The sequence below is a fragment of the Callorhinchus milii genome, unplaced genomic scaffold (assembly GCF_018977255.1).
Source record: "Callorhinchus milii isolate IMCB2004 unplaced genomic scaffold, IMCB_Cmil_1.0 Scaffold6, whole genome shotgun sequence".
NCBI lineage: Eukaryota > Metazoa > Chordata > Chondrichthyes > Chimaeriformes > Callorhinchidae > Callorhinchus > Callorhinchus milii.
The window spans coordinates 11,108,416-11,133,046 of NW_024704747.1; the positions used below are offsets into that span (position 1 = coordinate 11,108,416).

Consider the following 24,631-nt stretch of genomic DNA (forward strand, 5'->3'; position numbering starts at 1 on the left):
CATTATTTGGTGGTTTATAGTATACACTATTAATGGACTGTTAATCAAAAGCTACACTTAACCACAAGAATGAGTGATACAACACTCATCATATAGTTAAATACCTCAAAGCATTTACATAGGTAGAGTGGGAGCTCGAGTAGGTGGAGGTGAGGGCGATGGCAGTTAGATAGGTTTTTATTTTGCAAGATTTTGAAGCAAAGGGAGGGTTTTACACACAGAGATTTGGAAGAATTCCAGAGAGTGGAGTGACATGGCTGAAGGCTTGCCACCAATGGTAGGATGGATAGGCAGTGATGTGGAGCTTTCATTTTATAATTGTTTTAAAGCTTTATATCACAAGGTCCGTGAGAAAGGATTAGGCATTGCCACTGGCTCATGCACCAATTGTTGGTAGTCTTAGGTTGCTTCCTCACTGGTTGGGAGTAGAGAATCAGAACTTCTGATCACATGATCCCATCCAAATGATCACTGGGAGGAGCTACCTTGCAGCATCCATGGCAAGCAGCAGGGCAGGGAGTTGATGCAGTTGCAGCATTGTGCTGCACTGAATGAGCAGCTGCCTGCTGCTGTCCAGGAAGCACCCTGTCTGAAGCCTGGGTGGTGTGGATGGATACTTGTCTACATCCAAAGCCTCTGGGAGTGGGCTGGTTACTGACGGTGGGTCTCAGAGTTAGGTATTAACAGAACATGTGACAGGTATTGGGGGGGTATTTCATCCAAGCTTCACAACTACATGGTGCAAAAGGAGCAAACGTGCCAATAAAATGATACTCATAGAAACTATTGCTTTCCCCAGCCCAGCCCTGTGACAGAGAGTCAGATGCCCCAGGGACTACCTTGTGTGCATCCTCCAATTCTGCAGCCATGGCTTGGAATTGTCTTCTTTGAAGAGTGGCCATCTCAGTGCGGATGCTGTCCTGGGCGCAGCTCAGCTCAAATTGATGTGCAGCTCGCAGCTGGTGGGCTTGTTTCATTGTGCTGTGACTGATGGCCACCTCTCGGTCTCGCTGCTGTCTGCTCTCGGCCTCCAGCAGCAGCTGCTGGTGCTCCTGCTGCAATGCTTGGAGAGCAGCCTGGTGACGCAGCTCACCTTCCTCCAACTCTGCCTTGTGCTCCAGGGCGGCAGCTTTTAGCTTCGTCTCCAGCTCAGCTTGGTGCTGCATTTTGAGCTTTACCTCCACACCAGCCAGGCGATCCTGGTGACTTGCATTCAGATGCTGGCTGTGAGATTCCAGCTCCGCCTCATGTTTCTGCTTCAGCTCCAGGAGGAGGATCTCTTGGTCAGACAAAAAGGTCTCCATCATCTGCCGGTGCTCTTCCATGAACCTAACAAGGCAGTATAAAAGTTAAGATTCAGCATGTCCTGAACATATCAAGCGTTAAATCACCGACTGTGCTGGTAATCGCTCCCCACTCTAATCCCATTCCCTGCTCTCTCCCCCATCGTGTCTGTGTTGGTGCTCGCTCCCCACTGGAGCTCTCTAATTTCATTCCTTGCTCTCTCCCCCATCGTGTCTGTGCTGATGTTCACTCCCAACTGGAGCTCTCTAGTCTAATTCCATTCCCGTCTTTTTTTTTGTACGCATAAATTCTTCACAAAACTTGGGAACTTCCTCCCAAAATGCAGCACCTCACAATTCTCTGCATTAAACTTCATACCTCCTATTTCACCAGTCTGTCTATGTCCTCCTGCAGTCTGCTACCATCCTCTTCACTGTTAACCAATATACAATAAATATATAGGTTTAGGAAGGATATCAATGCCATGGAGAGGGTGCAGAGGAGATTTACCAGAATGGATATGGGACTTTAGCTCTTTGGAGACGAGAGAGCTGGGATTGTTCTTATAGCAGAGAAGGTTAAGGGGAGATTTAACAACAACAACAAAATTACATTTATAGAGCGCCTTTCATGTCGGGAGGACGTCCCAAAGCGCTGAACAGTCAGGTGTCGGGGCCCAAGCATGGGGGAGGGGTGGTGTAGGGGTGAGGGAAGGCAACAGTGGTGTTCACAATTGTGAGGGGGTTTTGATAATGTAGATAGGGAGAAACTGTTTCCACTGGCAGTTGGGTCAGTAATCAGGGCACATAAATTCAAGATAGTTGGCAAAAGAACCAGAGGGGAGATGAGGAGAATTTTTAACATATTTTTGTTATGGTCTGGAATGCCTGAAAAGGTGGCGGAAACAGATTCGATAACTTTCAAAAGGGAATCAGATGGGTACTTGAAAAGGAACAATTTGCAAGGATATGGGTAAAGAGTGGGACTGATGGGATAGCTCTTCTAAAGAGCCAGCACAGGCACGATGGGCCGAATGGCCTCCTTCTGTGCTGAAATATTTTATGATTCTTCCTTGTCAAAGGTTTATCTAAGAACAGTTATCAATCTGTTTCAAACATTTTTCGTTTAAAGAGGAAAAAATCTTCTCATCATCTGAATCACAGCCAGACAAGGCCTAGTTACAAACGGGGGCTAATTAATAACTGAAATGAAAAAGGATCTAGAGACTATGAGTTATGAGTCTCCTGAGTTATTTTGGGGAGTGAACTTGGATCTGGATGAAATACTGATGCTATAATTATCATGGTCTCAGCCTCAGTAGCCACTTGTTAGTAAGGCTTATTTACACAACTCCCTGTAAGGAAAACACGACTCAAGGCTGCCACCTCACCTCTTCCAGTGAGATTCCCGAGTCCAGGGCCTTATGGCTGCAGTTGTGGAAACTCAACTGGAACCTGAGTAAGTCTCTTCAGCACCATTACTTTCTGGGGACCCAATTTACAACATTCACAAAGTGGAGCAGACAGCACAAGAGGCCATCAGCCCATTGTGACTGTGCCATCTCGCTGACACAGCTCTCGGTTTAGTCCGATTCCTCTACGGATGGCCTCTTTACCCCCTCCCCCCAACACCTTTTAATATTTCTCATTTTCAGACATTTGATAATTGTTAAATACAATTGCTAATTGTTAAATGTTAAATAATTTTGTGAAATTGTTTCACAATCCAGTTTGTGAAAATTTCCAGTTTGACTCCGCTGGTCCTGCAGGTGTTCGTGAGATCGCAAGCACCAGCCACCAAGAACGTAGCCAAGGACTAACCTGCTCTGTGCTTCCAGCAGTTTGCCAGCCGACTGCTCCTGGAGAACGGGAGCAAGCTGAGGAGACTGTTCGTCCTCCTGACTGTCACGCAGCAATTGCAGCTGGTTCTGCTCCTCTTTCAGCTGCTTCTCCAGATCTGCAATTGTGGCCGTCTGCTCATCCTTCAGCAATTTCTGCTCCGCTGCACTGTGTTCAGCCTGCTCCAGCAGAGCCCGTCTCTCTCTGTCAAACTGATTGCTTAGCTCTTGGCGGAGTGCTGAGAGTTTCTCCTGGGTGCTGGCTTGCAGCTCCTCGCGTACACGCTGCAACTTAGACTTACACACCAGCCCTTTAGCTTCATCCATTTGTCGCCTGACCTCTTCCACTTTCTCCTTCTGCTCCTCCAGCAACTGGGTTTTAATCTATAGCAAACATACATGGAGGTTGCACAATGCTTCTAAACTGCCCTATAAAGGAGGAATGCATCTGAAGCATAGAGAAAATCTCTTGTTTGGATAAACAAACGAAAATTGGTCATTATCTTCATGGCTGTTTATGGGACAATTGCTGTGTGCAAATCAGGAGGCCATGTTCACCTACAAAACACACAGTCACTCCATTTCACTCTATATCCTGTCAAGCATTTGGGGACTTTGTCCTGACATGAAAGGCGGTGTACCAAATATAAGGATCATTATTTAATTATTATCATTATTAATAATAAACACCTATAATAATAATAATAATAATCCTTGCATTTGATATAGCGCTTTTCACGTCGAGAGGACATCCCAAAGCGCTTCACAGAACACACTGTAAAGTGAATTGACTGTATATTTGTGGGCAAACGCGGCAGCCAATTGCGCACAGCAATGTCCCACAAACAGCCGTAGATTGAAGATGACCAATTTATTATTGTTTTTGGTTTTGGAGGGATTATTATTAGGCGTGTGGAGTAAGGAAACTTGCCCAAGGTTTCGCCCTGACCTGCCTGGAATTGAACTCAGGTCTCTCTCTTGCAAAACGAGTGCTCTAACCACTGAGCAAGCTACAGGATTGTCGGCCAAGAGTCCTGAAGAACCTCCCTTCTCTTTTTTTGAACGTCCAGTTGAACAGACACAGATGGGACATGAGTTTAACATCTTATCTAGAGGATAGCATTTCTAATAATGCAGCGCTCACCAAAACACTGCAATTTGATTGTCATCCTGGACTGTGAGTTCAAAACCTCAACTCAGAGCTTCAACCCACAAGACTTGTTTAGTCTAGGGACAGTACTGGGTGAGCTTTTTGTCATCCTTTCAAACGAGTTGTTAAAACCAAGGTTAGGTCCAGCGGCCTGTTCCTCTGGTGGACGTCAAAGATTCCAATGAGGTTTTATTTTCAGCACGTGAAGGAGAAAGGCAGGCTAATACTGAGTCTGAATAACCCCGGACAGCAAAGCGAGGAGCCACTTTACCTCCTGTAGAACCATTGATTCCCACCCACTGAGGACACCAGCTCAGCTAGTCCTGCTACATGGTCCATCAGGGGGAACAAAGTGGGTGAGTTACCTGCTCCACCTGCAATTGGGTTGTGTGGCAGTGCTGTGCAGTGAGCTGGTTGACAGCTGTAGCATGCTCTTCCTTTAACCGCACCAGCTCCTCCTGTAGATCAGCTGCTCTGTGCCTTTCAGCCTTGCTCACAGTCCTCTCCTCCTCCATGGCTCGGAGCCGCTCAGCCACCTCTGCCTCAACCTGCCGGGCGCTTTCCTGCGCACACTGTAGCCGTAGTCTGGTCACCTCTACAAAACACCCTCACACACTTAGAAACAGACAACCTCAGACTCTGCTCAACCAGTCTCACAATGAACTAGGGTCATACCTGTACAGCTCTTTAAGCCCCCCGCACCCCGCGCTCCCAAGACATTTTTCAAGGATGAGGTGTCCGAGCTTGTCTAATCATTCCTCATATCTCATTCCTCTTACACTGGAGATGATCCTTTTAGCCCTCCTCTGTACCATCCCTGTGGCCTGGAAAGCCCTCTTGTTGGAGTGTCTACAGTATTCATGATGCGATCTGACCAGAGCGCTGAGTATGACGTCCAAGGATCTACACTCAACAGATTTAGTAATGTAGCCCAGTATCCTGTTTGCCTTATTCATTGTCTCCTCACAACATTTTGAAATTGTGAGCGACAAGTCAGCGAACAACCCTACATCTCTTTAGCTTTCCCCTAAGCAGCTTCCATCCTGTCCATGGAGTAAGCACACGCATGTCCAGCTTGGATTTTCTAAATGCAGTTTTTTGTTTCGAACGTTGTCAGTAATCCTCCCACTCAAACCTTGTCCTCACCTGATTTCCGTCCGCACACACACGCAGTGCCCGACGTCTGTCCACACACACGTACAGTGCCCAACATTTGTCCACACACACGCACAGTGCCCGACATCTGTCCACACACACAGTGACCTATATCTTTCCACACACCCAGTGCCCCATGTCTGTCCACACACACACAGTGTCCTATGTCTGTTCACGCACACACAGTGTCCTGTCTGTCCACACACACAGTGCCCTATGTCTGTACACACACACACACACACAGAGCCCGATGTCTATCCACACGCACACAGTGCCCCATGTCTGTCCACACGCACACAGTGCCCGACGTCTGTCTACACACAGTGCCCCATGTCCGTCCACACACACAAACAGTGGCCCCGCAGCGGCGCGCAGCGACCAGCGTCCGTCCACACACCGGCGCGCAGCGACCAGCGTCCGTCCGCGCACGCGCAGCGACCAGCGTCCGTCCGCGCACGCGCAGCGACCAGCGTCCGTCCGCGCACGCGCAGCGACCAGCGTCCGTCCGCGCACGCGCAGCGACCAGCGTCCGTCCGCGCACGCGCAGCGACCAGCGTCCGTCCGCGCACGCAGCGACCAGCGTCCGTCCGCGCACGCAGCGACCAGCGTCCGTCCGCGCACACAGCGACCAGCGTCCGTCCGCGCACACAGCGACCGTCCGCGCACACAGCGACCGTCCGCGCACACAGCGACCAGCGTCCGTCCGCGCACACAGCGACCAGCGTCCGTCCGCGCACACAGCGACCAGCGTCCGTCCGCGCACACAGCGACCAGCGTCCGTCCGCGCACACAGCGACCAGCGTCCGTCCGCGCACACAGCGACCAGCGTCCGTCCGCGCACACAGCGACCAGCGTCCGTCCGCGCACACAGCGACCAGCGTCCGTCCGCGCACACAGCGACCAGCGTCCGTCCGCGCACACAGCGACCAGCGTCCGCCCGCGCACACAGCGACCAGCGTCCGCCCGCGCACACAGCGACCAGCGTCCGCCCGCGCACACAGCGACCAGCGTCCGCCCGCGCGCACAGCGACCAGCGTCCGCCCGCGCGCACAGCGACCAGCGTCCGCCCGCGCGCACAGCGACCAGCGTCCGCCCGCGCGCACAGCGACCAGCGTCTGTCCACGCGCGCACAGCGACCAGCGTCTGTCCACGCGCGCACAGCGACCAGCGTCTGTCCACGCGCGCACAGCGACCAGCGTCTGTCCGCGCGCACAGCGACCTGCGTCTGTCCGCGCGCACAGCGACCTGTGTCTGTCCGCGCGCACAGCGACCTGTGTCTGTCCGCGCGCGCAGCGACCTGTGTCTGTCCGCGCGCGCAGCGACCTGTCTGTCCGCGCGCACAGCGACCTGTGTCTGTCCGCACGCACAGCGACCTGTGTCTGTCCGCGCGCACAGCGACCTGTGTCTGTCCGCGCGCACAGCGACCTGTGTCTGTCCGCGCGCACAGCGACCTGTGTCTGTCCGCGCGCACAGCGACCTGTGTCTGTCCACACGCACAGCGACCTGTGTCTGTCCACACGCACAGCGACCTGTGTCTGTCCACACGCATAGCGACCTGTGTCTGTCCACACGCACAGCGACCTGTGTCTGTCCACACACACAGCGACCTGTGTCTGTCCACACACAGTGACCTGTGTCTGTCCACACATACACACACACACACACAGTGACCTGTGTCTGTCCATAGACACACAGTGGTCTATGTCTGTCCACACACACACACACACACACACAAACACAGTACCCCATGTCTGAAACAAAAACAGAGAGAGTTGGGAAAACTAGAAGCTGTGCTGCTGGAGATGACGTCTCTTCTGAACACCTCAGTGACATAGGGCAAGGACTGATAACAGATGCTTAGTCTCAGCCCAGCATTCAGCAATCGGAGGCTCACGGCCCTTTGTCCACAAGAAGTTGAGGCTTGCGCTGGAAGCTAGTGATAGGATCACATTCAGCCTGTCGGAGGGTTCCTTACCTTTCAGGTGGTCTTCTGAGTGGTTGGTGTGTAAGTCCTGTAACTCCAAGCAGTGCTTGACCTGCAAGTCCTGCCACTCTCTTAGGAAGCTTTCCTTCAGCTGCTGCAACTGCTGCTTGTGCAAATGCGAGGAGGCGGCCTGCTGTTTGCGTGTCCCCTCCAGCTCCTCTTGCAGCCCCCTTATCTCCTCCTAAAGCAAACAGCACAGCAGGATCAAACATAAGATTTCCCAGTTTCTATATGCTGCAGGACAACTGGATTTAAAATCGCCAAACTTTCTAATTCAAACATGCTGAACATTTTTTAATTAGAAAGTTTCTAATTTCCCCGCCACAACTTTTGTGCCATTTCAAAGTATGCCGCTGCACCCAAGTGCCGACCAGATCATTAATATAAAGAGAAACACAATGGTCCAAGTCCTGAGGACCCCACTGTTTACACCCTCGTGTGAGAAACACCCATTTACTCCCCCACTCTCTGATTTCTGACCTTCAGCCACCTATCTACATTCCTTTCAATATTGTGTACATGAAGCCTCCAAAGTGGCACTTTATCAAATATCTTTTGAACAGACATTCTGAGGCAGACTTGCACAGCTCACGTCGACTGTCAGGAACGCCTGCAGGCCTCTCTCAACCATCAGAATTATCATGCTGGATTATAGCTCCTAATGTCAGACTGACTGCTCTGGACGTACCTGGCTGATTCCCTATGTAAACGCAGTCAGCACATCAGCAAGTTAGACCTCCAGGACAAGCCTCACACTAAGCCACGTGTGAAAGATAGTGTTCAGAACCTCTACTCCTCCCTCTCAGATGTCCTGCCTGACCCCAACACTGCCCTGTCCTCCTGTCAAATCTCCACTTTCACTTCAGTCAGTTTTTCACTTTCCTTTCTCACATTCCTTCCGTCGCCTCCTCTCTCACATTCCTCTCTCACTCTGTTGCCTTCTCTCCCACATTCCCTTTGTCACCTCCTCTCCCTCATAGTCCTTCCATCACCTTCTACCTCCTAACATTCCCACTACACTTCTGGGAGTAATAAACACCAGTATTCCTGCAATTTCTTTATTCTCTCATGTTGTTTCCAAAAGGAGGGAAAGCTCTAGAAACACTGCAAGCTTCCTGATTTAAGCAGACAGTGACTGGCTCAGGAGTTGCCAGGCAGTGCTCCGCAAGTACCTTTTGCTGTTCTAGCTTGTGTGCTAAGTCCTCCAGCAGCTGGATTCTGTGCTGGAAATAGTTCTTCTCAGCATGATCAGTAAACGACAGCAAAGACAAACTGGTGAGGAAGAAACACAGCATTAGTAACTCCCACCCAGCTCAGGGAGTGACCAGAACAAACGCAGAGCAGTGAACCCCAACCACCAACGCAGTCACCCCCCCCCCCCCAACCCAGCAACGCCCCCCCCACCCAGAATAGTGCCACCCCAGCATTGTACCCTCCAGTGGGGCCCACTCCGAGAAGTGACCCCCCCAGCACAGTGCCCCACCCCCAGCATAGGACAGTGCCCCACCCCCCCCCCACCCAGTACAGGGCAGTGCCCCCCTCCACCCAGCAGAGGACAGAGTCCCACCAGCCCCCACCCAGCACAGGGCAGGGACCAGAATAAATTGACAATTGTTAAATTCCCATCTTTACTTTTAAAACTTCTCACAAATTACAATTCAAAACAACATCACAAGATTGCCTTAAAGCATGGCCGACTGTAGTGACAGGAGGAAGCCATCCAGCCCACTCTTCCATTTTACTATTCATCACGGCTCTTTGGATAGGAGGGAGATTGGGCCCAGGTTAAGTGCTGGTACTTCCCTCTTTAGCATACGTGAACAATGTGGAAGTGGATCGATTCCAGATAAGGTGGGTGGGTTGCTAGTAACAGTGCACAAGTGAACATAATGCAGTGATCTGGATTGGCTGGGTGTATGGATTGGTAGAAGAGGCAGGTGTTTAATAGGGATAAATGCAAGTATTGAGCTTGGGATGGGGAAATTTAAATATAAGTCATCCATAGATACTTATAGAACACAGTCCAGAAGGAGCTAGGGTACTGGCAGGGAGTTCTTTAAATCCATTAACAGTGATCGGCAGCGGCAAGGAAGGCAAAGGTTCAGGATTTATGGTTAATAGGATTAAGCGGCAGTGCTAGGACAGGCAGCATGAATCCCACAGCACTGTTGAGAGCTTAGGACAGACTGAAAGCTGCAGATATTTACACTGAAGAGACAACTCAGAAAGAAAGATCTTGTTGACTTTTAAGATTAGAAAGAAAAGCGAGATCCGAGATTCCACAGAGTGCACAGGGTCACGTATCAGATGAGACAGAGGGTGAACATAATTCAGATTAACCTCTTCACTAACAGGTTGATAGAGATGGTGAACATCTTGTAGGGACCGGGATAGTGGTGGATAATACACAATGTGGTGTCCAATAATGGATTGTTTTGTCTGTTATCTTATAGTAGCGTGGTCCAACAGATTTAGGGGTTAGAGGGGGGAGAGAGAGTATGTGTATGAGAGAGGTAAGAAAGGGGAGTGAGAGAGACTGTGAGAGTGACTGAGAAAGGGAGAGAGATTGAGAGTGGGAGATAGTGCGCATGTGAGGGGGGAGGGAGTGAATGTGAGGGAGAAAGGGGAGAGAAACAGAGGGGGGAGATTAAGAGAGTTTGAGAGGTAATAGAGAAAACATGTGTGAAAGCGGAGACGGGGGAAGAGAGTGGTTGAGAGGGAGAGGTGGAGTGTGAGAGGGAAGGGAAAGTGTGAGAAGTGGAGTGAGAGTAATTGAGTGAGAGAGGGGGAGAGAAGGAGAATGTGCCCCCCTCTCTCAACCAATCAGCCGTGCAGGTCACTATCTGCAGCGGCAGGACTAAGCTGCTGAGGACGCGGTTGGTAAGAGACACGCTTGCCTTCCTGACAGACTGCAATAAAGGCCGATATTATTTGCTGTATGGAGAGTGAATAATATTAAATAACAATTTTTTGGAGAAAAAATGGCGGCAGGCTGAAATCGTGAGGAGGTCACCAAGCATGATTGCAAAAACAGAGGGAAAAATCCTGTTTTTTTGCAATCCTGGCAAAAGGAGCTCAATAGGAGTCCCATTGGAGTGGAGCAGGGGAGGGCAGGAGTTCTTGGACTTGAAGCGATTTCACACGTGCGACACCTGGAGCGAGGCCTAAACCGTCGCCTGGAGCGAGGTCTCAACTCGACACCTGGAGCAGGACCACTGGCCTACACACGAGCAGGGCTCGGGGGCCACACCGACATGGGGCCCGATGCCCCAAATGGCGTCCAGATCCAACTTAGGCACCGAGGTCCACCTACCTGAGCCTGAGCTGTGCGGAGCCAACATGGGATTCACCGCCTCAACCATCGCTGACTCTCCTGGTCAACATCCAACTGGAGACCGGCTGCCACGTGATGTCACATCCACCCACCACCTTTGAATCTCTCAGCTTGGACTCACTGGGACTATAATATTGGCACACCCTCCCCATGATGATCCACACCACCAGGCTAACCATGCCTCGCTGACCCTCCCAAACCCACCTTTTGCTCTTAGTCTCAGTGTGCGCATTTTGGCTGCTACCACCGATCCAAGCTGCTTTCCCAAAATGCTCCCACTCCTGTCCTCTAACCTCTATTACTCCCGTTCGGTCCTCCTCTCCCACCGCCTTCCCCGACTCCTGGATCACTCCAGGCGACAACTTCCCCCTAATAGAGGCCACACCACCCGGCTATACCTTCTATCATATCCGTCGACTTAACCACCATGGTGGCGTTGTGGCTCTCATCTCCCAGCCTCTGTTAGGCCTATCCCCTTATTCCTCTGGAACCTTCCCCTCCTTTGAGCACCTTACCCTTTATCACTCCTCTAACCGTTCCCTCAAAATTCTCCTCATCAATCGCCCACCCCCAGCCCTCCCCCACCTTCATCCCTGACATCTCCACTATATCTTCCCTGTCCCTCTGCTCCGAACGTCTCCTCATTCAAGGCAACTTCAACTTCACTTCACCCACTCCTACTCTACCTCTGCTGACTTCTCCTCCCTCAACCTCTCCCTCCACATCCACTCGGCCACCCACATCTGCGGTCATCCCCTTGACCTGGTGATCACTTGAGGGCTCACCGCCTCGGACCTCACCATCATCAACAAAGCAATCGTGGACCATCACTTCATCTCCTTTAACTCCTCAATCCCTCTCTGCACTGCCACACAACCCACCTCCATTTCCTACCAGCCCTGGAAAAAAATCTCCCCCCCCACTACATCTCGGCTGCCATCGGAACTCCTTCCCCTCTGGGCTTCTTCCCGCAATGAACTATCCTCCTCGGTCACTCCACAGCTCTCTCTCCTCCACTCTTGATTCCCTTGCTCCCCTCTCTTCCCGAACCGTCTCCTATTCACGTAAGTCACCATGGTACACCAGCTATCTCCACTCCCTTAAAAGCACAGTTGTGTGCCGCTGAACCCATCTGGCTTAATTCGAACTTAGCGGTCCATCAGCAGATCTGGCTGAACCCAAATAAATCCTACCACTCTGACCTCGCCTCCGCTAAATCCTCATTCTACTCCAAGACAATCTTGGAGGCCAAGGACAACCCCAGGCTCCTTTTCTCCGCCCACCCCTTCATGCCTCACCCATCCTCGCCTCCAATGCCAACTGCAAGGCAATGCTGGACTTCCTCAAATCCAAAGTCGAGGTGATCCGTTCAACTGCCTCTGCCCTTCCATCTACTACACCTCTCCAATCTCCCCCTCCCAGCCCAGCCCCTACCCATCCCTCCCTTCACACCTTTGAACCTGTCTCCCACTCCTCTCTCACCACCACTATAACCTGCCTGAAACGACCACCTGCTCCCTCGACCCCATCCCCTACTCCTCTCCTTAGCTCCCAGCTCCACCTCCTTACCCCCCTATTCACAGGCATCATAAACCTCTCCCTGTCCACTGGTTCTGTTCCCACCCCAATAAAAACGGCTTTCATCACTCCTATCCTTAAAAACCCGTCCCTGGACCCATCTCTACTCAAACTACTACCCCATCTCCAACCTCCCTTTCCTCTCCAAGGTCCTGGAACGAGCTGTTGTTTCCCAGCTTCGCTCCTTCCTCTCCCGCCACTCCCTTCACGAACCCCTTCAATCAGGTTTCCGTGCCGCCCACAGCACAGAAACAGCCCAGGTCAAAGTGACAAATGACATTCTGTCCATCTACAACCAGGGATCCCTCTGCTTCCCTGACATCCTTGACCTCTCTGCTGCCTTCGATACCGTCGACCACTCTATCCTCATCCACCGCCTCTCCTCTCACCCCAAGCTTCACAGCTGTCCTTGACTGGTTCAGATCATACGTCTCAGACCGCCTCCACTTTATCTACACAAACAGTTTCCCCTCGAGCCCCTGCGTTGTCTTGTGCAGCGTTCCTCAGAATCCTTGGTCCCCTCCTCTTCAATAACTGGAGGGGTCATTCGCAGACACGGACGGGGTCAACGTCCACATGTATGCGGATGACACCCAACTACACCTCTCTGCCTCCATCCTCGACTCCGGACCACTGTCCTGTCAGTCATCAAGTCCTGGATGAGAGCTAATTTTCTTCAGTTGAATGTCAACAAGACTGAGGCTCTCCTGATTGGCTCCCATCAGCACCTCCACACCTCAGGCGCTGACAGCATCGCCATCCATGGTTGCACACTCCACCTTGCTAAACCAGTCTGGAAACTTGGCGTCTTGTTTGACCCTCAACTATCCTTTCCACCCCACATCTGTGCCATGATTCACTCTGCCTTCCACCAGCTCCGCAACGTCGCCCGGCTCGGCCACTGTCTCACACCACCAAAACCCTTGTACACACACACCAAGGCTTGACTATGCAAACTCCTTGCTTGTCGGCCTCCCCAACTCCTCCCTCTATAGACTGCATATCATCCAGAACCCTGCAGCCCGTGTCCTCTCCCGCACCAGGCTCCGTGATCCTCACCCGACTCCACTGGCTTCCCATCACACAGAGGATACAGTTCAAGATGCTGGTTCTCACCTTCAAAGCTCTCCATGGTCTTGCTCCCCCTTACCACTGCGACCTCCTAACCCCCTACCATCCTGCCTGCTCCCTCCGTTCAGCGGGCTCCAACCTGTTTCACGTCCCCGGCCTCTGACTGTCCAGCGCCTTGGGGCGTCCTCCCGACGTGAAAGGAGTTATACAAATGTAATTTTGTTGTTGTTTCTCAACTGCCTGCTCCTGCTGCTGCCCTGGGAGGATGTTCACTAGGGAGGGAATGGAAGTTGGAATGTTTGAAATGGTCTTGTGCTGCATTCAATCATCGGCCGCATAAAATCACGGGCCATGCCGGATGTGGCCAGTGGGCCACCAGCTGGCCCACGCTGGATGAGGCCCATGGACCTTTCTCAAATAGGGAATCCGGCCCATGGCAGCAAATAGGTTGGACCACCCTGATTAAAGAATCACAATGAACTCTTGTGAACAGTTGCAATTTAAACTGAAGTTCCCAGTCACAAACAGTGAATCATATCCAGTCTGGACATTATAGCCAAATGTGGACAGCTTAGAAGAGAATGGAAATGGTTTTCGGGTGGACTTGAGAGGCATGACAGACAGACACAGAGGGTTTCAAAAACTGGAACTACTTGCTGAATGACAATGTAAACTAAGGTTCCACCAAGTGGGCCAAAGCTAGATGCTGAGTTACTTCCCTCAGGAGAGGAAGCCTCTAAGGCACAGCTGGCCTCAGCACTGAGATTAGAGAAGGGAAAACTCAGGCAGAGTTTGTGTTCCTGAAAGAATGGTATGTACACATGGGGTAGGGACAACATCAGCTGTGACACTGCCTACCACTCCCTGTCTAAACTCATACATCAACAACAGCTACATGGGTCAGCTACCAGTGGGCAGAGCGGTCAACTTTAGGAGAGGAGGGAAAAACACAAGACATGGAACAGTAAGAGACAGATTACGGTCTTCTCCAATTACACGTGGTTTTATAGAAACCAGCTGTTACCTAAGCTCTGGGGTCTGGTTGAGACTGACATCGGGCTTCAGTGTGAACGGTGGCTTCAGCTCCTCTTGGATCTGCTTTTCCACTTCCGTAATTTCCCGACTATGTTCCTCCTTCATCTCTGAGATTTGTTTCTCAAAGAAAGTCTTCAGCTGCTGCAGCTGAGCATGCTGCTCAGCCTGCAGGTGCTCTCGCTGCTCAGCAAAGTCCTGCTTCAGATGCTCCACCTCATCCATGTGTGCCGTGCGAGCGAGCAAGTGTTCCCTGAACTCTACACGAGCAAGTAAAATTACAGGATTCCTGACTCAATCCAGTACCCACGCAGCTCAGACCAACCCAGCACCCGCAAACTCAGCGCAGTCCAACCAGCACACGCGCAGCTCAGCGCAGTCCAACCCAGCACCCGCCCACCTCATCCCATCCCAGCACCCACGCAGCACAACCCAGCTCAGCAACCGCACCACTCAGCACAGACCAACTCACTTCTTGTCCTAAGCACCGGAGCTAGTGAAAAATATTGAAGCTGGAAATATCTGAGTGTGAGAGGCCTCAACTGCCAAATGTGCTCACAATCTCACAATTATGTAAGCAGGATGCATCCCTCCAGGGAGAGTGCGTGCATTCCCTCCCAAGATCTCTGGAATTTGCATGTGTAGGTGGGATGCACGGAGCTCAGTTTAATTGGATACTCTTAAGCAAGGTAGTGGGGTTCCGCATGTATCAAACACCTGACTGACCAAAACCAAAAAGGACACGAGTGGCTAAGCAGTTGAGGCCAACTTTTCACTCGTATTTCAGGCCTCAACATTTTTGACAATGTTTCTTTCATCAGTTCAAGTGCTTAGGGCCACTCTACTTTCACTCAAAAAACAAGTATTTACCATTCAGCTCCTGGCGACTAGTCCTCATACATTCCATCTGGGACCACAGGTGTTCGAGCTCCTGTTTGGATTGTGACTTCATGTCATCATAATTGCTCTGCAATATCTCGATCTGTCAAAAAGAAGCGTTCAAATCTCAATCATTGATGGGATCAGACATGAGGAGTTCATAGCTCCCACTATCCTGAAAACCAAGAGCCATTGGTCCAGTCACCAGGACTGAGGTGGAAAGAGAGGCTGAGGCAGGTGCAACAAGTCTAAAAGTGAAAGTATCAGCGCCAGCTAAGAAATGCTCCAAGAATGAAGCAAAACGTGATCAAAATCCAGGAACACAACTTTGCAGAATCACAATGATCCAACCTGTCCTGGTGAGCAGCACAGCTGGAGTTCTTCGTCCCTGCCCTCCACCACATGAGAGCTCAATCCTGAGTTTGTCAGTTGTTAAATGAGTAATTAGTGACCAAGGTCAGTCACTAGGTAACTAAGGTCGGCAAGAAGAGAGAAGTAAGCAGGGATGCCTTACAACAGAGCAGGCACCAACGTAACACTTGGCAACAGAATATCAGAATCGAATCCACCCTCTGTGCTGAGTTCCTGAGGCCGATTCCCAGTACTCCAAGGCACTGCTAGTAACAGCCCAGCCCATTAGCAGGACTTGGGAGAGGCAGACCAGTCACTGGGGGCAGGGATTCTTTCCATTCAGCCACTGTTAACTCTGGTTAGATTCCAGCAGTTACCCCAACACATATTCTGCGGTGCCTGATCTCCATTCTTTCCCCGCACTTCTACTCTAACCACACTCTCCTCTTACTCCCTAGTCAAATGGAAGTCTCCCCTTCACTCCACTCATACCTTAAATATTCTTCCTCTTCAAGCATCTCACATTCGCTTTGCAAAGAATTGTCATTCTGCTTATGCTCATTTATGAATTCCATGTCCCCAGCATCCTCTGGTTTCCAAAATCCCCTTTTGTGATTTTAAATGCATCTTCTCACGGTCTGGAGCTTCATGCATCACCCTTCACGTTTCTCTACCCTGACCTCTCTCACTGACCTGGGCACGGTGTCCCTCCGCCCTAGGCTCTCATTGACCTGGGTACGGTGTCCCTCTGCCCTAATCTCTCACTGACCTGGTGTCGCTCCGCCCTAATCTCTCACTGACCTGGGCACGGTGTCCCTCCGCCCTAATCTCTCACTGACCTGGGCACGGTGTCCCTCCGCCCTAATCTCTCACTGACCAGGGCACGGTGTCCCTCCGCCCTAATCTCTCACTGACCTGGGCACGGTGTCCCTCCGCCCTAATCTCTCACTGACCTGGGCACGGTGTCCCTCCGCCCTAATCTCTCACTGACCTGGGCACGGTGTCCCTCCGCCCTAATCTCTCACTGACCTGGGCACGGTGTCCCTCCGCCCTAATCTCTCACTGACCTGGGCACGGTGTCCCTCTGCCCTAATCTCTCACTGACCTGGGCACGGTGTCCCTCTGCCCTAATCTCTCACTGACCTGGGCACGGTGTCCCTCTGCCCTAATCTCTCACTGACCTGGGCACGGTGTCCCTCTGCCCTAATCTCTCACTGACCTGGGCACGGTGTCCCTCCGCCCTAATCTCTCACTGACCTGGGCACGGTGTCCCTCCGCCCTAATCTCTCACTGACCTGGGCACGGTGTCCCTCCGCCCTAATCTCTCACTGACCTGGGCACGGTGTCCCTCCGTCCTAATCTCTCACTGACCTGGGCACGGTGTCCCTCTGCCCTAATCTCTCACTGACCTGGGCACGGTGTCCCTCCGCCCTAATCTCTCACTGACCTGGGCACGGTGTCCCTCCGTCCTAATCTCTCACTGACCTGGGCACGGTGTCCCTCCGCCCTAATCTCTCACTGACCTGGGCACGGTGTCCCTCCGTCCTAATGTCTCACTGACCTGGGCACGGTGTCCCTCCGTCCTAATCTCTCACTGACCTGGGCACGGTGTCCCTCTGCCCTAATCTCTCACTGACCTGGGCACGGTGTCCCTCTGCCCTAATCTCTCACTGACCTGGGTACGGTGTCCCTCTGCTCTCATCTCTCCCTGGCCTGGGCACGTTGTCCCTCTGCCCTAATCTCTCACTGTCAAGATGTCCCTCCGTCCTAATCTCTCACTGACCTGGGCACGGTCTCCCTCCGTCCTAATCTCTCACTGACTTGGGCATGGTATCCCTCTGCCCTAATCTCTCACTGACCTGGGCACAGTGTTCCTCCGTCCGAATCTCTCATTGACCTGGGCACTGTGTCGCTACGCCCTGACCTCTCACTGACCTGCGCATGGTGTCCCTTCACCCTGTTCTCTAACTGACCTGGGCACGGTACTCCTTCTCCTGGTCTTCAAGCTCTGTCTGCAGATCGTGTCGCTGTTGGGCACATTCCTCTTTAAGTTGGGTCAAACTGCACTGGTGCAGTCGCTCCAGGTTCTGCCGAGTCACTGTAAAGTATTTGAGGGGAAATTTATAGAAGTGGCAAAAAACTGATACATTACAACTTTGTACACTGCTACAAGCTCCATGAGCCGGTCACCCCCATTCTCGCCCAGCTTCACTGGCTCCCCGTACCCTAGAAGATCAAGTTCAAGATCCTCATGCTTACCTTGAAAGCCCTCCATGGTCTTGTTCCTCTCTATCTCTGTGGCCGACTAAACCTTTCACCAACTTGTGCACGCAGCAGGCAATGGCCTGTTCCACGTCTTCCCATCCTGCCCATTCCACCATTGACACTCGGGCTGTCAGCCCTTCTGATCTCACCCTCTGCAACTCCATCCTGGAGCCCCTCCGCCTCGCTCCCTCCATTGCCTCCTTCAAGGCCTGTCTCAAGACCTTCCTCTTCAACTGGTCATTTTCCCACCCCCACCTCACCTTGATTCCAACCCGTAGTTCCAGTGCAAACCCTTCACTGTCCAGTGCCTTGGGATCTCTTGCTGACGTGAAAGCAATCTGTTGCATTTATACAGCACCCCTCATAGCGGGTAACATCTGAGTGAAACAGTATGTTGCTGAGCCAGGGAAAAACAAGAGATGGAACAGTCGAAGAGGAAAGTTTTCAGGTGTGATCTAAACCTTACTGAAATGATCGGATGGGGAGGGAGGTTGAAAAATTTACCTGGTGCTCCTCACAAAATTCGAGTAAAAGGGGCATAGCACATGATGAGACTCAGGTGAGGCCCCCATTCTAACATACCACAACAAGGCAGCTAGATCGAGCCATATCTACCTGTTCTGACCCACACTTACAAAAATTTATGTAGCACCCATCACACAGGAAGGGTCTTAAAAGTGCTGAAACCTAGAGAAAGTTCACACTGCTACCAGGAGTGGTACTGAAGGGTGCGAGTGGGAATGAGATGCTTAAAGAAGTTATGGACACCAATAAGGTAAATAATCACTCCTCATTCATTTGCTATAGCTTGTACAGTCTTGAGACTGAGCAGTGACCCTGACCGGATGAGCTGAGCAATTCAATCTCAAGAACTGATGTACCAAACACAAAAACTGGCACACTGGCTCCCACAGTGTATTAGCAATTGCTCAGGTGGTAATGTGGCTCTCACCTTCATCCTTCTCCTGCTGCTGTCGCTCTTTGGCATATGCAGCCTCCACTTCACTCTGCAGCCTCTCCACCGTCTGCCGCCACTTCTCCAGTTCCACCTGGTGTTGGGTTCGTCCAAACTGCTCAAACACTTCCCTCTGCTTCTGGGACTCCTCCTCCCATGCCTCCCGCGCGCTCTGTCAAACAGCAACAAATGCCAAACAATCCACAAACACAGAGTTTCCTCTCAAAACCCCACATCTCAAAGTGGGTGGTTTAAATTCCTGTAAATCACACACAATAGCATGACTCAGTCTGATACACTCTGGCCTCTGAGCAGTGTAAGGGTCAAGACTGAGAAGACTGTGGCTTCAAGCCCCATATCAGGACATTGAGATCAATATAGGCTGACACTTCAGCGCAATGTAGGGAAAGCACTGACTGTCAGAGGTGCGTCCTTCAAGTAAGACAATAAACCAAGGTCTCTTTTGCCTGTTCAGGTGGACATTGAAGATCCCATGGTGTTATTGGAAAAGTGAAGGGAGTTTCTCCCAGTGTCCTGGCCAACATTCCCATGATAAAACTGGTCATTCAACTGGTCAATTGGTCAACATGGTTGTTTGTTGTTTGTAATTCATTGCTGTGTGCAAATCGGCTATCACATTCTCACAAGGCATGCAGTCACTGCCCTTTAGAGTAAAACCTGTGAGGCACTTTGAAACACTGACATAATAATAATATAATAATAATCCTTGCATTTGATATAGCGCTTTTCACGTCGGGAGGACGTCCCAAAGCGCTTCACAGAACACACTGTAAAGTGAATTGACTGTATATTTGTGGGCGAACGCGGCAGCCAATTGCACACAGCAATGTCCCACAAACAGTCGTAGATTGAAAATGACCAATTTATTATTGTTTTTGGTTTTGGAGGGATTATTATTAGGCTCTGTGTGGAGTAAGGAAACTTGCCCAAGGTTTCGCCCTCTGCCTGGAATTGAACTCAGGTCTCTTGCTTGCAAAGCGAGTGCTCTAACCACTGAGTTACAGGATATGTGATAAGGCGCTCTACCATATAGAAGAATTACTGTGCATAGTTACTGGAAATCACAAGAAAGACTCAATCAAACAATTTGGACCAAAATTCAACCTGTATCATCCTCAACACTGATCTTAATATTTCAGATTGTGCAGAAATTTGGCAAAGTCTTAAATCTGAGTTTTGTAAGTACTCCAGTAAAACTCACATAAGTCGTATCAGTCGGGACCATAACAATGAATGCGAGTTACACAAAGTTCGAATTGCAGGCGAACTTGCATAAATCGTATAAAATCTGATTTAATCAATAATCTACACTGCAAATTTGTAATTCAATGCTGCTGGTAAATGCACATGCGATTAAGGGTCAAGACGACATTTTCCGCGAATGAATTTGTCTTGACCTGGCATCACACGCACACTTAGTGGCAATCGTTGGAATCACAGGAAATTAGCTTCTTCTGCATATGTGCGATGGATCAAATTCATATTTCCCGGTATTGAATGCAGCCGGTAAGTGCGGGAGTAATGGAGGGTAGGGGAGCGCGCTACAAGTTAGATGTTTAATATGATTAGTGCAACGAAATCCAATTGGTTTTGATAGTAAACTAATTGGGACTCAGATAAATATACTTGGATGTATATAGACTTCTGTAAGTTTTACTGTATACAAGACTAGCTTCAGCGCAGAAATAAATTTATGAATTTGTCCAAATTCTGCACAATCTGTAATGTTATGTGAATAATCTTTAGGCTAAAAAGCAAGTGCAATTTCAGGTCTTCGACTCTAATCTGACCAATTCCAGGTGCGTGTTTGGGGACAGATCTGTTGTGATGTACTGATGGTGAAGAGGAGCCATCCCCACCAAAAGCCAGGACACTGCCTCTCCCTTCCCCGAGACCTAGAGTGGATGTGGGAGGGGTGGTGCAGCCCTGGGATCCCATTGATCTGAGACCACAGCTGCTCAGGGAATGTTCTGGCTACTGTTTGGGATTTGTTGAGGTCATCAATACTTATTAAAGGCGGCCACACAGGCCTGGGTACCTGCATCCTCTCTGCTTCCACCACATCCACCTTGGCCTTCAGAGCAGCTGCTTCTTCCTCCATGACCTTCTGCAAGTTCTCTGAAAACACGTCAGAAAAGAAAGCCGTCAATCAGTCCCTCATTCCAGCCACATTATAAAGTATGCATTATATGTGAACAAAATCAGAACACAGCAATAATAATAATCCTTGAATTTGATAAAGCAGTTTATTACATATTTGAGATGTCTCAAAGCACTTCAATGTACAAGAGCTCAGTACTGTAGCCAGTCACCAGGACCAGGTGGCTAGAGTAACCTTCAGAATTTGACAGCTGGATTAAGTATAAGGTTATCATCATTATTAAGATGTAATTATAATAATGTAATAATCAAATGCAAAGACTGCATTACACCCACAAAACATACAGTCAATTCACTTTACAGTATATTCTGTGAAGCAGTTTGAGATGTTTAGAAGACATCAAATGCAAGGATTATTATATATATGATATGGACTTTCGGAAGGCGTTTGATAAGATGCCACATAATAAACTAGCAAAATTGAAGCCCATGGGATAAAAGGGATAGTGGCAGGTGGATACAAAATTAGAAAGGAGACAGAAAGCAGAGGGTAGTAGTGAATGGTTGTTTTTCAGACTGGAGGGAAGTATACAGTGGTCCACTGCTCTTTTTGATATAAGTGATGAGGGACCTTAGTTATGTGGAGAGATTAGAGAAGCTGGGATTGGTCTCCTTAGAGCAGAGAAGGTTAAGGGGAGATTTAATAGAAGTGCTCAAGATTATGAGTTTTGATAGAGAAGATAGGGAGAAACGGTTTCCACTGGCGGTTGGGTTGGTAACCAGTGGACACAGATTTAAGATAATTGGCAAAAGACCCAGAGGGAAAGATGAGTTTTTAAAAACTTTTTTTTACACAAAGAGAGTTGTTATGGTCTAGGAAACACTGCCTGAAAGCGTGGTGGAAACAGATTCAATAACAACTTCCAAAGGGTAGGTAAATGAAAAGGAAACACTTGCAAGGATATGGGGAAAGAGCTGTAAGTAGGATTGGGTTGCTCTTCCAAAGAGCCAGCACAAACACAACAAGCCACAATGTGTTATAATATTCTGAGTCTATGATTCTATGAAACTGCAATTGTGTGCCATAGGTCGACAGCCAGATTAGTTTAGTACCAATGTGAGTTGGCAGCTGAAAAGGTCCCTGTGCTGACCCAGCGTACCTCGTTCCTGTCGGTGTTGTTCCTGGCATTCTTCTATGTGCTGACGTGTCTGCTCCCTCAGGCGCTCGGACTCCAGATGCTGTTGGCTCTGCAGCACGGCCAGCTCCTGGCAGCGTTTCTCATTCAGCACCTTTTGCAGCTCAGCCAGCGCCTCCTCCTTCTCGCGCTGCAGGTTGCACTGCACCAGCTCCAGCTGGGCCCTATGCATGTTGTTCAGACTCAGCCGCAGTGACTCCAGCTCCAGCTTGTGCTCGGTCTATTGGGAAACAGAATAAAATTGGAATATAAACAAAACTGTACTCAACTGTAGGACATGACACAAGAGTTGAGAATCTGATGAACAACACTAAAATATCAGAGCATTGGTAACATTATTGCCAATGTCACAGTAAAGGAGGAGGAGGTAGAGAAATGGATAGGATAAAAATAGATACGTAAAAGGTTAGCAGCGCTCAAAGTAGAAAAGTCATGGGATACATCCTAGGTTGCTGAGGAAAATAAGGATGGAAATAGCAGAGGCTCTGACCACAATTTTTCAATTCTTCTTAGATATCGAAGTAGTGGCTGAGAACTGGAGGGTTGCAAATTTTACTCCTCTGTTCAAAAAGGGGAAAGGGATAAACCTGGTAACTACAGGCCCAGTCACCTAATGTCAATGGTGGGGAAGCGTCTAGAGACCATAATCTGGGCAAAATTAATTTTCACTTAGAAAAACACAAGTTAATTAATGACAGTCAACACGGATTTGTTAATGGCAAATCGTGTCTTACAAACTGAATTGAGTTCTTTGATATAATGCGAGAAGATTGATCAAGGTAGTGCAGTTGATGTAGTGTATATGGACTTTCAGATGGCATTTGATAAGGTACCACATAAAGGCTAGTTATCAAAATTGAAGCCAATGGGATAAAAGGAACAGGACAGCATGGATATGAAATTGGCTGCGAGTCAGAAAGTAGAGTAGTAGTGAATGGTTGTTTTTCAGACTGGAGGGAAGTATACAGTGTGTCCCCCAGGAGCCGGTATTAGGTCCATTGCTCTTACTGATACGTGAATAATTTGGACTTGGGTATAGAAAGCAACATTTTAAAGTTTGCAGATGACGCACAATTTGGGAACGTGGTAAACAGTGAGGAGGATGGTGGCAGACTGCAGGAGGACATAGACTGGTGAAATGGGCAGACACATGACTGATTAAGTTTAAGGCAGAGAAGTGCGAGGTGATGCATTTTTGGAGGAAGAATAAGTAGAGGCAATATACAATAAATGGTAGTTTTGAAGGGGGCTCAGGAGCAGAAAGACATGGGAGTTTACATACACAGGTCATTGAAGGTGGCAGGACTGGTTGATAGAGCTGTTAAAAAAGCATATGGGATCCTTGGGAGGGAGCGAGGAGGGGGAAGAGAGTCGAGAGGCTGCCCAGCTGACCTCACTCCCCGGCCGACCTCACTCCCCGGGCTGGCCGGCCGGCCGACCTCACTCCCCGGGCTGGCCGGCTGTCCGGCCGACCTCACTCCCCGGGCCGGCCGGCTGTCCGGCCGACCTCACTCCCCGGGCCGGCCGGCTGTCCGACCGACCTCACTCCCCGGGCTGGCTGGCCGGCTGACCTCACTCCCCGGGCTGGCTGGCCGGCTGACCTCACTCCCCGGGCTGGCTGGCCGGCTGACCTCACTCCCCGGGCTGGCTGGCCGGCTGACCTCACTCCCCGGGCTGGCTGGCCGGCTGACCTCACTCCCCGGGCTGGCTGGCCGGCTGACCTCACTCCCCGGGCTGGCTGGCTGGCTGACCTCACTCCCGGGCTGGCTGGCCGGCTGACCTCACTCCCCGGGCTGGCTGGCTGGCTGACCTCACTCCCGGGCTGACTGGCTGGCTGACCTCACTCCCCGGGCTGGCTGGCTGGCTGACCTCACTCCCCGGGCTGGCTGGCTGGCTGACCTCACTCCCCGGGCTGGCTGGCTGGCTGACCTCACTCCCCGGGCTGGCTGGCTGACCTCACTCCCCGGGCTGGCTGGCTGGCTGACCTCACTCCCCGGGCTGGCTGGCTGACCTCACTCCCCGGGCTGGCTGGCTGACCTCGGTGTGAAGCTGAGCTTGTTGCAGCTCGGTCTCCCTCGCTGAGTCCCAGTGAGCCCGTAGACCATCAAACAGCTGCTGCTGCTCCCGAGTCAGCTTGGCTCGCAGCTCCTGCACCTCTTGCTCATGCTCAGTCATCAGCCGGCTCAGTTCCCGCTCCCTCTCCCGCTCGTGCACCTGTGAATGAGAACGGCAGTACGTAACTCAGCTCAGTCAATGGTCTCTCAGATTCACGCACTGGAAGGTCAGAATATTCACACCCGAATCCAGAGTTTGCTGATCTCAGGCTGATCAACACAGGGGTCAATGCAACAGGCATCTGTTCCCATGGGAAAAGGTCATATTAGGTCCTTGCTCTAGATCAGGGTGGTCGAATATTTTGGCTGCCGAGGGCTGATTGCT

At 50.6% G+C, this 24,631-nt stretch overlaps 1 protein-coding gene across 8 annotated transcripts in view; it reads right to left on the reverse strand.

The window, feature by feature from the left end:
• The window catches only part of pcnt (pericentrin), a 132,433-nt gene that overhangs the window by 83,318 nt on the left and 24,484 nt on the right, over positions 1-24,631 (reverse strand). For all 8 annotated transcript variants that reach the window (XM_042336372.1, XM_042336378.1, XM_042336375.1 and 5 more), the window contains 12 exons: positions 24,230-24,406; positions 22,157-22,412; positions 20,935-21,014; positions 18,873-19,047; positions 17,629-17,753; positions 15,296-15,407; positions 14,418-14,685; positions 8,583-8,682; positions 7,402-7,591; positions 4,637-4,866; positions 3,105-3,505; positions 840-1,329 (listed from right to left, as the gene is read on the reverse strand). In XM_042336372.1, coding sequence (XP_042192306.1) covers positions 840-1,329; positions 3,105-3,505; positions 4,637-4,866; positions 7,402-7,591; positions 8,583-8,682; positions 14,418-14,685; positions 15,296-15,407; positions 17,629-17,753; positions 18,873-19,047; positions 20,935-21,014; positions 22,157-22,412; positions 24,230-24,406 — 2,604 coding nt within the window. The remainder of the gene's footprint in view (positions 1-839; positions 1,330-3,104; positions 3,506-4,636; positions 4,867-7,401; positions 7,592-8,582; positions 8,683-14,417; positions 14,686-15,295; positions 15,408-17,628; positions 17,754-18,872; positions 19,048-20,934; positions 21,015-22,156; positions 22,413-24,229; positions 24,407-24,631) is intronic.